Source organism: Scyliorhinus canicula, chromosome 20, assembly GCF_902713615.1.
Source record: "Scyliorhinus canicula chromosome 20, sScyCan1.1, whole genome shotgun sequence".
In the NCBI taxonomy this organism is placed as follows: Eukaryota; Metazoa; Chordata; class Chondrichthyes; order Carcharhiniformes; family Scyliorhinidae; genus Scyliorhinus; species Scyliorhinus canicula.
In genome coordinates this window covers 74,598,455-74,615,356 of record NC_052165.1, presented here as the reverse complement: position 1 = coordinate 74,615,356, position 16,902 = coordinate 74,598,455, and the positions used below count along the sequence as shown (strand labels likewise).

The 16,902-nt window shown below is 48.7% G+C and overlaps 1 protein-coding gene across 3 annotated transcripts in view; it reads left to right on the top strand.

Annotated features, from left to right (window-relative positions):
• The window catches only part of LOC119955173 (DENN domain-containing protein 5B), a 291,496-nt gene that overhangs the window by 212,520 nt on the left and 62,074 nt on the right, over positions 1 to 16,902 (top strand). For all 3 annotated transcript variants that reach the window (XM_038781152.1, XM_038781150.1, XM_038781151.1), the window contains 2 exons: positions 9,082 to 9,621; positions 14,381 to 14,612. In XM_038781152.1, the coding sequence (XP_038637080.1) occupies positions 9,082 to 9,621; positions 14,381 to 14,612 (772 nt within the window). The remainder of the gene's footprint in view (positions 1 to 9,081; positions 9,622 to 14,380; positions 14,613 to 16,902) is intronic.

Sequence of the window (16,902 nt, the reverse complement as noted above, 5' to 3'; positions counted from 1 at the left end):
TTTATAGAAACCAATTGAATTTCTGCAACACCTCTCAAGTCCCTGGAGGCTCTCAATTAAGTCTGCAGCCTGGGCCTCTACTGACATTTCTATTTAACTAAACCGACTATTACCATGGAGTGCGGCCGTTGAACAGGCACAGCACGTTGCTGATAGCAGTTATAATTGGATATTCAGCTTTCTCGTTTGCCAATTTTCTCCTCCCTGTTTCCCGGAGGCATTGAAGATAGTGCTGAGCTGGGTATGATGGACCCTGCCTCTGCTTTTGCAATCTTCATCGTGTCTCGTACTTACTCCCGACATTGCTTTGCCTGCAGTGAATTACTTTGAAATGCAGCCGTTGCTCGTTGCGTACGGTAAGGGGGGCATCCAATGCCCTCTTGTAAGCACCCAATTGATCTACCCTCATGCATGAGTTAAGACTAGGTTGGCAACCTTGCCAATATTGGGAGTAGGGGGCCCCCATCAGCCTGATCTTTCCTCACCTGTGCACTTTTCAGACACTGTATACAAATCAATAGTAAGAACAATGGCTGATTGTTTTTTCCTTGTTAACATGTCTGTGTGCACTGTGCCCAACTGCAGTGCCCCAAGTGCCATTTAGAGGAAATTGGGTTGCACTATAGATCTTCCTGATTTGGGCAAACCGCACCAGACAGCGGGTTTGCCGGTTGAGTCAATGAGAGAACTGGCACACGTGTGCCATCTACAGTGATACTGGTACTGGGCTGGTGAAACCGCAGGAGTGTTTGATGGTTACAGCACATCAAGTCTCTATAAAACTCCTGACTCTTCCTCCATTTGCCAGTGTGAATCAGGGGCAAACACTTGTGCTTGTCGCTTTCCTAACATAATCGAGACATTTAGAATAAGTTGCCTCGGTCGTGTATAAAGGAGATGACACTGGTTTCAGAGATTGGCTCCAAAGTGCACATGATGTTGGACCAGCCCAAGGCCAGTAATGGTGTAGATTCAGCATTAATCGGGCAGTGTTGCATGACAGTCATAGAGTCATAGATGATTACTGAAGGAATTTTAGACTGGATTCCCTCTGTTGAATGATGTCCGGCATTGAGGATTTCTAGTGTGGGCATTGAGTGAGGGCAGGATTGGGTTTAGTCTTGATGCTACAACAGTCCAACAGCCAACGAACATACCCCATTAAGCTTCATCTTCGGGGCAGCAGGGTAGCATGGTGGTTAGCATAAATGCTTCACAGCTCCAGGGTCCCAGGTTCGATTCCCGGCTGGGTCACTGTCTGTGTGGAGTCTGCACGTCCTCCCCCTGTGTGCGTGGGTTTCCTCCGGGTGCTCCGGTTTCCTCCCACATTCCAAAGATGTGCGGGTTAGGTGGATTGGCCATGCTAAATTGCCCGTAGTGTCCTACAAAAGGTAGGGTTAAGGGGGGGTTGTTGGGTTGCGGGTATGGGGTGGATACGTGGGTTTGAGTAGGGTGATCATGGCTCGGCACAACATTGAGGGCCGAAGGGTCTGTTCTGTGCTGTACTGTACTGTTCTGTTCTATTACAGCATGGAAACAGGCCCTTCGGCCCAGCTTGTCCATGCCGCCCAGTTTCTATCGCTAAGTTAGTCCCACGTGCCCGCATTTGACTCATATTCCTCTATACCCACCTTAAACCTATCCCCTCTAGTTCTAGACTCCCCTACCTTTGGGAAAAGATGTTAACTATCTACCTTATCTATGCCCCTCATAGACCTCTATAAGATCATCCCCAAGCCTCCTACGCTCCAGGGAATAAAGTTCCAGTCTTTCCAGCCTCTCCTTATAACTCTGACCATCCAATTCCTCGCAGCATCCTCATAAATCTCTTCTGCACTCTTTCTCGTTTAACAATATCCTTCCTATAATAGGGTGACCAGAGCAGTACTCCATGTGTGGTCTTACCAATATCTTATCCACCTTTAACAAGGTGTCCCAACTCCTGTATTTAATATTCTGACCAATGAAACCAAGCATGCTAATGCCTTCTTCACCACCCTGTCCACCTGTGACTCCTTTTTAAAACATTTCGAGTACCCCAATTAGTTTTTTCCAATTAAGGGGCAATTTAGTGTGGCCAATCCACCTACCCTGCACATCTTTGGGTTGTGGGGGCGAAACCCACGCAGACACGGGGAGAATGTGAAAACTTCACACGGACAGTGACCCAGAGCCGGGATCGAACCTGGGACCTTGGAGCCGTGAGGCAGCAATGCTAACCACTGCCCCACCGTGCTGCCCGTGTGACTGCTCCTTCAAGCAGCTATGAACCTGTATTCCTAGATTTCTTTGTTCTGTAACTCTCCCTAACTCCCTACTGAGTAGGTCCTGCCCTGATTTGATCTACCGAAATGCATCACCTCACATTTATCCAAATTAAACTCCATCTGCTATTCATCGGCCTACTGGCCCCCTACTGTTGCAATCTTATATAACCTTCTTTGGTATCCATTATGCCACCAATCTTGGTGTCATCTGCAAACTTCCATGCCTCCTACATTCTCATCCAAATCATTGATATATAATAAATGACAGTGGACCCAGCACCGATCCCTGAGGTACACCGCTGGTCACAGGCCTCCAGTTTGAAAAACAACCCTCCACAGCCACCCTTTGGCTTCAGTCACCAAGCCTCAGTTCAAACTGAGACAATGACCATGAAGGTTCCACCTCGAAAAAGCAGGTTGGACTTTGCTGCCGCATTGTGCCACCTCCAAGACATTGCCCGGAGATGACACATCACAATAAATCCAGGTATACCCCAGCTGCTAACTCCACCCTGAGCCAGCAGCCTTCGAAATTTGGAATTTATTTCTTGCGGAATCAATCTTGGTGCCAACGAGGACCTTCATTTATGTTAAATCTCCAAGTGTCAGTCTATGTGCAGAAGCATGGAAAATTAAATAAGCCACTGTTATCCTTCACCCGTTGTGTATTTCCAAAAGGTTTTGGGCGGGTCTGTCTGTGGCACCTATTGTTTCACTATCCAGCACTTTGCATTTTGATATCCCTTCCTTAGTGACGGGTTTTGATGGGTCTCTGAATTATAGGAAATGTCTCTCTCTTCACACTCTCCCGAGGGTGCCTTGTTTGCTTTTGCAAGGTGGCCTTGCATTGTTAAGTAGTTTGTTATGACACATTTCGTATTTCAAATTTTCCAGTCAGTTTAAAAAGCCATATTTTCAAAACTAACGAGGCATAGCTTACTCATCACAGGTTAGCTTGTCGCCTCTGGGTCTTGGCTGATGTCTGCTGGCTGTAAGGATCGGTTGTAAAATGAGCTGATCAGACTCGAGCCAGTTCCACCAGGGCATGGGATCACAGCTTAAAACCTGGTACTCCTTCGTTCTGAACTGAGAGCAAGGAGCTTTGATAAGGTGGAGGAAGGAGCTAAGTGTCCTGGTATACTTGTGTATTTATTTCAGTTTTCTAGCATTTCCCTACCAACTCCCACCCCAGCCCCCTCCCCACCTCAGAAGTGAATAATAAAAGGCCAATCTGTCTTTCATTCCTCTGTGACAACATCGACCACCTTGTTGACTATATAGAATCATAGAATTTACAGTGCAGAAGGAGGACATTCGAGTCCTCGAGTCTGCACCGACTCTTTGAAAAAGCATCCTTCTTAAGACCATGCTTCCACCCTATCCCCATAACCCAGTAACCCCCCCCCCCCCCCCCCCCCCCCCCCCCCCTCCCACCAAATCTTTTTTGGGCACTAAAAGCAATTTATCATGGCCAATCCACCTAACCTGCACATCTTTGGACTGTGGGAGGAAACTGGAGCACCCGGAGGAAACCCACACAGATACGGGGAGAACGTGCAGACTCTGCACAGACAGCGACCCAGGCCGGGAATCGAACCTGGGACCCTGGAGCTATGAAGCAATTGTGCTAACCACTGTGCTACCGTGCTGCCCCATATCATTCACGTAATCACAGTTGAGATGAACGAGATGGCACTTATATTGTAATGTTGCTTCTGCTGTATTTGGGACAATAGAGTAAGCAATAAGTGATTTACACTCGCAGTAAGAGAGAGCCGAGAGGGTATAATATAATAATGAAAATGATTTCAGTGGGAGTTCATTGCTCTTTTAATCCAATTCTCGACTATTGAATCATTGAAACTCCAGCTTGAATTTTTTTTAACCTTGACATACTTTATTATTCGAAAATGACCAGTTCTTGGGTTTATTGAGATTTATTTCCGACATCTTTACTCTTGGGGACAGTAAACCGATTGCCGTGCGAAGGATTTCATAGTTTCATAGAATTTGCAGTGCAGAAGGAGGCCATTCGGCCCATCGAGTCTGCACCGGCTCTTGGAAAGAGCACCCTACCCAAGCCCATACCTCCTCCCTATCCCCATAACCCAGTAACCCCACCTAACACTAAGGGCAATTTGGACCCTAAGGACAATTTAGCCTGGCCAATTCACCTAACCTGCACATCCAGAGCACCCGGAGGAAACCCACGCACACACGGGGAGGATGTACAGACTCCACACAGACAGTGACCCAAGCCGGGATTCGAACCTGGGACCCTGGAGCTGTGAAGCATTTGTGCTATCCACAATACTACCGTGCTTTAATGCTTGTTTGCATCAATTTTACCATTCTCCGAGATGAGGGGTGGGGGTTGGCTGCTGGAGTCTGGGGCTTTCTGTGAACGGTGAGGGTTAGAGGTGTCCCAAGAAGCAAAATGTTTGGATTGGATATTTGTTGGCGAATCTTGCACCAAACAAGGAGACTGGCAGCACCTCAAACAGATTGGAGGGAATCATCAGGGTGATAGAGGCTGCTTACAATCTTCTAGTGAGCCTGCCTCAGCAATTGGTGTGGTGGATTGTGTAGGAATGCCCAGAATTTCCCTCACTGTAGCGGGAAAATCCCGGGATAGGGTCAGGTGGAATCCAACGATCAGTGCCTCTCCCTGCTATCCTTGCCTCATTGGATTGGATTGGATTTGTTTATTGTCACGTGCACCGAGGTACAGTGAAAAGTATTTTTCCGCGAGCAGCACAAACCGATCATTTAGTACATGAAAATAAAAAGAAAATACATAATAGGGCAACACCAGGGCCACAATATAAATACATAGGCATCGGGTGAAGCATACAGGAGTCTAGTGTTAATCAGGTCAGTCCATAAGAGGGTCATTTAGGAGTCTGGTAACAGCGGGGAAGAAGCTGTTTTTGAATCATGTGTGTTCTCGGGCTGTTGTATCTCCTGCCTGATGGAAGATTTGATTTATTGTCACATGTACCGAAGTATAGTGAAAAGTATTTTTCTGTGGTCGAGGAACGTACACAGTACGTACAGAGTAGACACAAGAATAATCAACAGGGAACATTGACAAATGGTACATTGATAAAACAGTGATTGGTTACAGTGGGCCATACAAGGGGCCAAACAAAGCAAATACATGAGCAAGAGCAGCATAGGGCGTCGTCAGTGGTGTTCTTACAGGGAACAGATCAGTCCAAGGGGGAGTCGTTGAGGAGTCTTATAGCTGTGGGGAAGAAGGTGTTCCTGTGTCTGGATGTGCGAGACTTCAGACTTCTGCACCTTCTGCCTGATGGAAGGGTCTGGAAGAAGACAATGTCTGGGTGGTAGGGGTCGTTGACAATGCTGTCTGCCTTCCTGAGGCAGTGGGAGGTGTATACAGAATCAATGTGGGGGTGGCACATTTGTGTGATGCGTTGGGTTGCGTTCACCAGTTCACAGGTGATTTCACCTATGGGAATTGCACCCATCTCCAGCTCCTCAGAAACCGTGTTAGTGAACTGGAGCTGGAGTTGGATGAACTTCGGATCATTCGGGAGGCAGAGGTGGTCATAGATGGAAGCTTCAGGTATGTAGTTACTCCGAAGAATGAAAAAAGATAGGTGATGGTGAGAGGGGCTGGGAGAAAGCAGTCAGTACAGGGATCCCCTGTGGCCATTCCCTTAGTAACAAATATACCGCTTTGGATACTGGTGGGGGGGGGGGGGCTAACTTACCAGGGGTAAGCCATGGGGTACAGGTCTCTGGCACAGAATCTGTCCCTGTTGCTCAGAAGGGAAGGGGGAGAGGAGTGAGCCTTAGTCATTGGAGACTCCATAGTTAGGGGGATAGATAGGAGATTCTGTGGGAACGAGAGACTCACGGTTGGTGTGTTGCCTCCCAGGTGCCAGGGTCCGTGATGTCTCGGATCGTGTTTTCGGGATCCTTAAGGGGGAGGGGGAGCAGCACCAAGTTGTGGTCCACATAGGCACCAATGACATAGGCAGGAATTCAGTTGAACACGTGGCTACAGAGATGGTGCAGGAGGGAGGGTTTCAGATACCTGGGTAATTAGGGCTCATTCTGGGGTAGGTGGGACCTCTACAAACGGGATGGTCTACACCTAGACCAGAGTGGTACCAATATCCTGGGGGGGAAATTTGCTAATGCTCTTCGGGAGGGTTTAAACTAATTCAGCAGGGGGTTGGGAACCTGAATTGTAGCTCCAGTATACAGGAGATTGAGAGTAGTGAGGTCATGAGTAAGGTTTCAAGGTTGCAGGTGTGTACCGGCAGGCAGGATGGTGGTTTAAAGTGTGTCTACTTCAACGCCAGGAGCATCCGGAATAAAGTGGGTGAGCTTGCGGCATGGGTTGGTACCTGAGACTTTGATGTTGTGGCTATTTCGGAGATATGGCTAGAGCAGGGACAGGAATAGTTGTTGCAGGTTCCGGGGTTTTGATATTTCAGTAAGCTCAGGGAACGGGGTAAAAGAGACGGAGGGGTGGTTATTGTTAGTCAAGGACAGTATTACTGTGGCAGAAATGACGTTTGATGAGGACTCGTCTACTGAGTTTAGAAACAGGAAAGGAGAGGTCACCCTCTTGGGAGTTTTCTATAGGCCTCCGAAAAGTTCCAGAGATGTAGAGGAAGGGATTGCAAAGATGATTCTGGATAGGAGCGAAAGTAACAGGGTAGTTGTTATGGGGGACTTTAACTTTCCAAATATTGACTGGAAACACTATAGATCGAGTACTTTAGATGGGTCAATTTTTGTCCAATGTGTGCAGGAGGGTTTCCTGACACAGTATGTAGATAGGCCAACAAGAGGCGAGGCCACATTGGATTTGGTACTGGGTAATGACCCAGAACAGGCGCTAGATTTGGAGGTAGGTGAGCACTTTGGTGATAGTGACCACAATTCAGTTATGTTTACTTTAGCGATGGAAAGGGATAGGTATATACAGCAGGGCAAGAGTTATAGCTGGGGGATGATGCGATGAGGCAAGACTTAGGATGCATAGGATGGGGAAGGAAACTGCAGGGGTGGGCACAATTGAAATGTGGAGCTCGTTCAAGGAACCTGTCCTTGATAAGTATGTACCTGTCAGGCAGGGAGGAAGTAGTTGAGCGAGGGAACGGTGGTTTACTAAAGTAGTCAAATCACTTGTCAAGAGGAAGAAGGAGGCTTATGTAAAGATGAGACGTGAATGTTCAGTTAGGGTGCTCGAGAGTTACAAGTTAGCTGGGAAGGACCTAAAGAGAGTGCTAAGAAGAGCCAGGAGGGGACATGAGAAGTCTTTGGCAGGTTGGATCAAGGATAACCCTAAAGCTTTCTATAGGTATGTCAGGAATAAAAGAATGACTAGGGCCAGTCAAGGACAGTAGTGGGAAGTTGTGCGTGGAGTCCGAGGAGATAGGAGAGGTGCTAAATGAATATATTTCGTCAGTATTCACACAGGAAAAAGACAATGTTGTCGAGGAGAATACTGAGATACAGGCTACTAGACTAGTAGGACTTGACGTTCATAAGGAGGAGGTGTTAGCAATTCTGGAAAGTGTGAAAATAGATAAGTCCCCTGGGCAGGATGGGATTTATCCTAGGATTCTCTGGGAAGCTAGGGAGGAGATTGCTGAGCCTTTAGCTTTGATCTTTATGTCATCATTGTCTGCAGGAATAGTGCCAGAAGACTGGAGGATAGCAAATGTTGTCCCCTTGTTCAAGAAGGGGAGTAGAGACGCCGCCGGTAACTATAGACCAGTGAGCCTTACTTCTGTTGTGGGCAAAGTCTTGGAAAGGTTTATAAGAGATAGGATTTATAATCATCTAGAAAGGAATAATTTGATTAGGGATAGTCAACACGGTTTTGTGAAGGGTTGGCCGTGCCTCACAAACCTTCTTGAGTTCTTTGAGAAGGTGATCAAACAGGTGGACGAGGGGTAAACAGTTGATGTGGTGTATATGGATTTCAGTCAAGCGTTTGATAAGGTTCCCCATGGTAGGCTATTGCAGAAAATATGGAGGCATGGGATTCAGGGTGATTTAGCAGTTTGGATCAGAAATTGGCTTGCTGTAAGAAGACAGAGGGTGGTGGTTGATGGGAAATGTTCAGTCTGGAGTTCAGTTACTAGTGGTGTGCCACAAGGATCTGTTTTGGGACCACTGCTGTTTGTCATTTTTCAGCCCCTAATATCACATTGCACACATTTGGATTCTGCCTGCTGACAGTTATAGATTAAGATGTACTGATGAAGCACACATTGGCATGTTGGGCAAGAACAGAATCTGTCTCAGTTGCCGCCTGTAAATGGTTGAACGGCCGACACGCCCTGTCAAAACTACACACAAAAAGTGTGCACATGGGTGAGGTACTGAAGAGAGTCCTTGTGCCTGTGCACCTGAACCCCAGTGAAGACTTTGAACCTTCCACTGGGAAGGACTTAAACCTGTTGCAGAATGAAACTTGGAAGTCTTGTACTAAATTTCAAGATGTAAAGGGTAGACCACTGCAGAGAATATTGCATTATTCCAGGTATCTTTATTGGGAAAGGAAAGACTTGCATTTGTATAGCACTGGTCACAACCTCAGGACTTCACATTTTGAGTTATAATCTCTTTCCTAATTTAGTAAATGCAGCAGCCAAACTGCATACAGCAACCTGATACTGGGCAGATCTGTTTTAGTGATGTTGGTTGAGTGATTGGCCAGGGAGAATCCTTCCATTTTACGTTTACATTTGAAAGAGTATGCAGTCCTGGTAAAACACAAAACCGAATTCTCACTCACTTTTCCTTTCTCTGTCTTCCCTGACAGGCCAATCTATGTTTCGTGGATATTGACAACCACTTCATCGAGCTTCCAGAGGACTTCCCCCAGTTTCCCAATAAGCTGGAATTCATCCAGGAAATCTCCGAGGTGCTGCTTCACTTCGGAATTCCGCCCGAAGGGAACCTGCACTGCAGCGAGAGTGCCACCAAGCTGAAAAACCTGGTGTTGGATGATCTGGTCAATGACAAGAAGAACGGCAACCTGACCGCCAACACCATCAACATGTACGAGCTGCTGAAGGGCAACGAGACGCTGGCTCGGCTTCAGGCCTTGGCGAAGCGCACCGGCGTCGCCGTCGAGAAGATGGAGATCGCGCCCCCACCGGCGGCGGTGAAGGAGAAGGACACCAAGTGCCAGTGCAGCGAGGAAGAGCTGCGCGACTACAAGCTCACCGTGCAGCTCCGCGAAGTGTTTGCCAACCGCTTCACTCAGATGTTCGCCGATTACGAGGCCTTTGTCATCCAACCCACTCAGGATATGGACTCGTGGCTCACCAATCGCGAGCAGATGCAGAATTTTGACAAGGTAATAGTTTCCCACTCGCATATCAAAGTTGTTTGGTTCTTGGTATTGTGACTGGCACGGCCAACCTGCCTTCATGATAAATATCGAGCACCCTTCACAACCTCACGGTGTCCGAAAGCATCTTTACAGCCAGTGGAATGCTCCTTGAAATGCGAATGTTGTAATGGAGAAAATGCATTTGGCCCCTCGAGCCTGCTGCGCCATTCAATAAGATCATGGCTGATTTCACTGTGACCTGAACTGCACTACCCTGCCCCCCCCTGCTAATTAATTCTCCGCGAAGAAGTCAATGAATGGCTGCAACCTCCGGGCGAACCCCGATAATGAACCTCTCAAGGCAAACTTAACCTTTTCTAGACCGAGAAAGCTCGCCATGCCCGATAGCCATGCTTCGGTCTTCGGGGGCTTTGAGTCCCTCTATGCCAACAGTATTCGTTGCTGGGCTACCAGGGAAGTACCAAAGTCCAAGCCGTCGGCCTCCTTCTCCTCCTGAACTCCCGGGTCCTCCGACACCCCAAAGATTACCACCCCAGTTTTCAAAACCCGGGACATGATGTCCTCGAATCCCTGCCAGTACCCCCGAGTCCAGGACACGTGATTAGCCGTCCCATCGGCGCATCTGGCACACCTGTCCTCCAGCCCGAAGAATTTACTCATCCGGGCCACCGTCATGTAGGCCCGGTGCACGACCTTAAACTGGATCAGGCTGAGCCTGGCACATGTTGCGGTCGTGTTTACTCTGCCCAGAGATTCTGCCCAAATACCGTCCTCCATCCCCGAGCTCCTCTTCCCACTTAAGCTTCAGGTCCTCAGTCTTTGTATCCTCTGCTCCCATTAGTTCTTTGTAAATATCTGAGACTCTACCCGCACCTACCTCTCCCCCAGAAACTACCCTGTCCTGCCTCCCCTTTGGCGGGAGGCCTGGGAAGGACGGCACCAGTCTGCGCACAAAATCTCTCACCTGCAAGTATCTAAAGTCATTCCCTCCCACCAGCCCAAACTTCTCCTCCAGCGCCCTCATGCTCGAAAAGCTCCCTTCCAGGAACAGATCGCCCACCCTCACAATCCCCACCCACTGTCCATGTTCCCTGGGGCAAATCGGTGATTGCCGCAGATTGGGGCCCATACCGATGCTCTCACTTCCCCTATATGTCTCCTCCACTGGCCCCAGATCCGCAAAGCCACCACCACTATCGGGCTGGTGGAGTACCGCGCCGGCGGGAGCAGCAGAGGCGCCATAACCAGGGCTGCCAAACTGGTGCCCCTGCACGAAGCAGCCTCCGTCCGTTCCCAAACCGACCCTGTGCCCACCATCCATTTCCTTATCATCGCTATGTTGGCCACCCAGTAGTAGTTGCTAAAGTTCGGCAATGCCAGCCCCCCCTCCCCTCTGTTCCTTTCGAGCATCACCTTCCCCACCCGTGGGGACTTCCCCTCCCAGATAAACCCAGGATAATTTTATTCAGCCTCTTAAAGAAGGACCTTGGGTTGAAAATAGGGAGACACTGTAATATGAACAAGAATCTCGGGAGAATCGTCATCTTAACAGTCTGCACTCTCCCCGCTAGTGACAGGGGGAGCGCATCCCAGCTCCGAACCTCCTCCCTCACTCGTTCCACCAATCGGGACAGGTTGAGCTAATGCAACCTGCCCCAGTCCCGTGCCACCTGTATCCCCAAGTATCCAAAGCTTTCTCCTACCAGCCTGAACGGCAACCCCTTCAGCCTACTCTCCTGCCGCCCCCCCCCAACACCCCACCCCCTCGGACCAGCCCTTTGAAGCTCTCAGAGCACTTGCCAGCAGCTCTATAGCCAGCGCAAAAATCAGTGGAGAGTCCCGTGGTGGAGTCTGAAGTAATCTGATGTCCTCCTGTTCATCCTTACACTAGCCTCTGGGCCTGGTATAACAGCCTAACCCAGTCAATGAACACCTCCCCGAACCCAAACCTTCCCAGCACCTCCCACAGATAGTCCCACTCGACCCGGTCGAAAGCCTTTTCCGCATCCATAGCTACCACTATCTCTGCCTCCCTGCTCTCCGGGCGCATCATGATCACATTAAGTAGCCTTCTTAGATTGGCTGCCAGTTGCCTACCCTTTACGATTCCAGTTTGGTCCTCCGCAATTACGTCCGGTACACAGTCCTCAATTCTAGTCGCCAAGATCTTGGCCAGTAGCTTAGCGTCTGCGTTGATCAAAGAGATCGGCCTGTATGACCCACAGGCCTCAGGGTCTTTATCCCGTTGCAGAATAAGCGAAATGGTGGCCTGCGACATCATCGGGGGTAGAACCCCTCTTGTCTCTTGCCTTGGTAAAAACCCTAACCAGTACCAGCCCCACTATCTCGGCAAACATTTTGTAAAGCTCCACCCGCCGGTTAGCAGGCCCATCCAGCCCCGTGGCTTTACCCGACTGCATGACCTTCAGGCCCCCCAGTACCTCTTCGATCCCAACCAGGGCCCCCAGTCCGTCTACCAACCCCCTACCCACTCTTGGGAAGGTCAGTCCAGTCCGTCCAGGAATTGTCTCATCCCCTCCGGTCCCCTGGGGGCTTGCGAACTGTACAGCTTCCTGTGAAAGTCCCTAAACACCTTGTTCAGTCCTGCCGGGTCCCCCACCAGATTTCCCTCCCCATCCGCTATCCTTCCTATCTCCCTAGCCACTTCTCTCTTCCTTAGTTGTTGCGCGAGCATTCTGCTGGCCTTCTCTCTATGCTCATACATCCCGCCTTTTGCTTTTCTAAGCTGCTATACAGCCGTGCCTGAAGTCAGCACCCCGAACCCGGCCTGCAGCCTCTGTCGTTTCCTGAGTAACTCTGGCCTCGGGAACCCCGCGTAGCTCCTGTCCGTCCGTAAAATTTCCTTAACCAGTCTGTCCGTTTCTGCCCTGTCTGTCCTGCGCCTATGAGCCCGGATTGAGATCAGCTCCCCTCTCACCACTGCCTTCAGTGCCTCCCAGAGCACCGCTGCTGAGACTTCTCCGGTATCATTTACCTGCAGGTAATTCTGCAGGCATTTCCTCAGCCTCTCACACACCTCGTCCGCAAGCAATCCAACTTCCAACCTCCATTGTGGGTGCTGGAAGCTATCCTTACAAATCCAGTGCAGAGCATGGTCCGATATGGTAATTGCCAAATATTCTGCCCCCACCATCTCAGCCAGCAGGTCCCTACTCATGACAAATAAATCAATTTGGGAATACACCTTATGGACATGGGAGTAGTACGAAAACTCCCTTGCCGACGGCTGGCTAAATTTCCACGGATCAGCTCCCCCCATTTGCTCCATGAACCCTCTCAGTTCCTTTGCCATCACTGGCAACCTGCCCGTTCTTGAAGACGCCTGATCCAGGCTCGGGTCCAGGACTGTGTTAAAGTCCCCACCCATGATCAGTTTGCGTGAGTCCAAGTCGGGGCGTGTTCTAGATGCCGCCACAAGACAACACATCCTCTCAGCATCTACTTGTTTTTCTAACTTCCAATGGATAAAGGCCCATTGCATCAACAGATGCCCATTTTTCCCTATCTAACATTAGTCGCTCTTGTGGAATGAGATTTAGTGCCACTATAGAGGGGTAGTTCTTTGCCTGTGATGGCGCTGTTGTGACTGGGTAATGTCCCCCCAGCACTGAAATGAAAATATGTTGGAGATAAAGGATAGGTCCATCCTATGCCCCCCCCCTCCCCACCCACCCCGGCTCCTTGCAACCCCCCCCCCCCATGTGTCCAGCGGCAGGCATTGTGAAGTGACACAGCACGATCCCAATCCAGATACAATCCCTCCGAGGAGGAGGGCCAAGCATGCTGTGACCCCCTCCCCTCATCGATTTTACACATCCCTGATCAGGGATGGAGGTGTGTGAAATTGAAGACTGGTTGGAGCTCCCTTCTATCTCCCGCCGGTTAGCAGGTCCATCAGACTGGTCGGAGCTCCCTTCTATCTCCCGCCTGTTAGCAGGTCCATCAGACCGGTCAGAGCTCCCTTCTATCTCCCGCCGGTTAGCAGGTCCATCAGACTGGTCGGAGCTCCCTTCTATCTCCCGCCTGTTAGCAGGTCCATCAGACCGGTCAGAGCTCCCTTCCATCTCCCGCCGGTTAGCAGGTCCATCAGTCTGGTCGGAGCTCCCTTCCACCTCCCGCTGGTTAGCAGGTCCATCAGACTGGTCAGAGCTCCCTACCATCTCCCGCCGGTTAGCAGGTCCATCAGACTGGTCGGAGCTCCCTTCTATCTCCCGCCGGTTAGCAGGTCCATCAGACCGGTCAGAGCTCCCTTCCACCTCCCGCCGGTTAGCAGGTCCATCAGCTGCAATACCGAATCATAGTCCTGCAAATGTTCCCTTTGCAAGTAAGTATCCAATCCCAACTAAGCAAAATCGGCGCCTTTACTGACTCTGCCGTTGTGACAAGCTGTTGTGATCTGATTTTAACGTAAAAACATAGAACATAGGAGCAGGAGCAGGCCATTCAGCCCTTCGAGCCTGCTCCGCCATTCAGTGTCATCTTGGCCAATTGTCCAGCTCAGTAACCTGTTCCCGCTCACCGCCCCCCCCCCCCATATCCTTTGATCCCTTTAGCCCCAAGTGTTATATCTAACTCTTTCTTGAAAGCATGCAGGGCGGGATTCTTAGTCGGCGGGAATCTCCGCTTTGCCGGCAACGCATACACTCCCGCGGATTTTCCCCACTACAAGGACAAATATGTATCTTGATTTCCATTGTATGTACTGCTGAGAAAAGTAATGGATTATTTTCTTTCATTTTAGGCTTCATTTCTCTCAGACCAGCCAGAGCCCTACCTCCCCTTTCTCTCGCACTTCATAGAAACGCAGATGTTTGCAACCTTCATCGACAACAAGATTGTGTCGCTGTGGGAGGAGAAGGACCCGCTTCTCAGGGTGTTCGATTCCCGCATTGAGAAAATGAAGATCTACAGTGTTCGCATCCCCACGTTACGCACCTCCAATTATCAGAAATGCACGGTCTTGAAAGAAGCTGGTGAGCACAATCATTCCCCCTTTGCCAGCTCAGTGTTTGGGAAGTGATGTTGATGGGAGGGGAGGAACTTTGTCACTTGGCAGGTAATCAGTCGGGTAATCTCCAAAGGTGGAATCGCCCCATGCTATCCTCTGATCTTGGAGGAAGTCCAGGTTCACCCATGTCCTCGAACCCACCCCCCCCCCCCCCCCCCCCCCCCCCCAACCACATGAAGAAGGGACACTCCGCTACTGTAAGAGCTAGGTTGCACCAGTTTTTGTCTTTCAGCGTTTGTGGATATATTTAGAAGCTTTATTATGCTGGAAATTGCTGCTACTTGCGATTAGAGTCTGTCTTTTCTTTAGATTACATGATCTTTAAATGGAGGATAATTCATGGATACATTCATGGATAATGAGATCTCTTCCACATACGTGAATTGTGCTGAGAGTCAAATTTTGCAAATTCAATGATATTGGCAATCAAGTTCTGTTAAGTGTGTTTTTTTTGATACCCCATTTAGTCTATATTCATTCCCACCTCCCGTTCTCTCCCTTCTTTATCAAGTTAACTTATTTAATTCCTAGGACCATTGCACCTTGCAGAGGATCCATTCCTCCTTTGTTTATTTATTTTATACATGCCAACTCCGTGTGGGTTGAGAGCCAAGTTCTGGCCTCAACCTCTCTCCCTTCAAGACTAGCCTGAGAGTGACAGTTCTCCAGACCTATTCAAACCTTTCATCCTTAGCCATAAAGACTGTCTAATGTCTGATTGGTGCATTGCATCTGGAGTTCTCTTCTCTTTCTCCGCCTCCCTCCCCCTCTCTCCCCACCCCACCCCCACTCCCAAAAGCATTGGGATCTATTCCAATGGGCTGTCGGTGGTTGTATGTGATCTCAAACGCACATGAGCATTGCAGGAACACAATAGTTGATCTATTTGCTCTCTATTGTGAGTTGCAGCTTTCAAGGGTGAGATTGATGGTTTTTCTGTTGGGTAAGCTTATCAAAGGATATGAAGAGGTGATGGGCAATGAGAGTTAGGCAACGATCTGCTGTAGTCTAATGAAATGTTGGAAGGTTCTTGTGGTGATGAATAACCTACATCTGGTTCCAATGTTCCCCTCCTTAAACTGCCCTAACTGAAATTAGGGCTCCGTTGTGTGATAATGACAGTGAACATCCCATGGGCCTAGCACTCTGTGTTTCTAATTTCAAGCATTAACTTACCTAGCAACATGGGAGTCAATTACATTGACCTTACTCAGAAAAATGGTAGTAATAATTCCAATTACATTTACCTCACCCAGCAACGTAGTACTACTAACTATGTTTATCTCACCCAGCATCATAGTAGTACTAACTACATTGACCTCACCCAGAAACATGGGAGTACTAATTACATTTACCTCACCCAGAAATGTGGGAGTACTAATTCCATTGACCTCACGCCATAACATAGTAGCACTAATTACATATACCTCACCCAGAAACATGGGAGTTCTAATTATATTGACCTCACCCAGAAACATAGTAGTACTAATTACCTTTACCTCTCCCAACAACAAAGTAGTACTAATTCCATTTACCTCTGCCAACAACTAGTGATATTAATTATATTTACGTCACCAGAAACATGGGTCGCCATGAAACATTGCCTCGCCCAACAACATAGTAGTATTGATTACATTTACCTTACCCAACAACACAGTAGTACTAATTAGATTTACCTCTCCCAACAACATAGTAGTAGTAATTACATTTATCTCTCCCAACAACAGAGTAGTACTAATTCAATTTACCTCTACCAACAACATAGTAGTATTAATTATATATTTTTTAAAATAATTTTTATTGAAATTTTTACAAAATATAAACATCTCAACTCTATTAACAAAACCACCGCGGTAACACCCCAAAACAATACCTACCAACTTCAAAAACAAGTACAAACTAAAGAAAAAAAAAAACACCCAAACAAACAAAAGGGAAAGAGATAACACCCACCACATCCCACAACCCATGTACACAGTTCTCTCCCCCCCCCCCCCCCCCCCCCCGGGTTGCTGCTGCTGCCAGCCTATTTCCCTACCGTTCCGCCAGGAAGTCCAGGAAAAGCTGCCACCGTCTAAAGAACCCTTGTACTGATCCCCTCAGGGCAAATTTCACCTTCTCCAATTTAATGAACCCCGCCATATCATTGACCCAGGCCTCCACGCTTGGGGGCCTCGCATCCTTCCATTTAATTATATTTACCTCACCAGCAACACAGTAATACTAATTACATTTACCTCTTCCAGCAACACAGT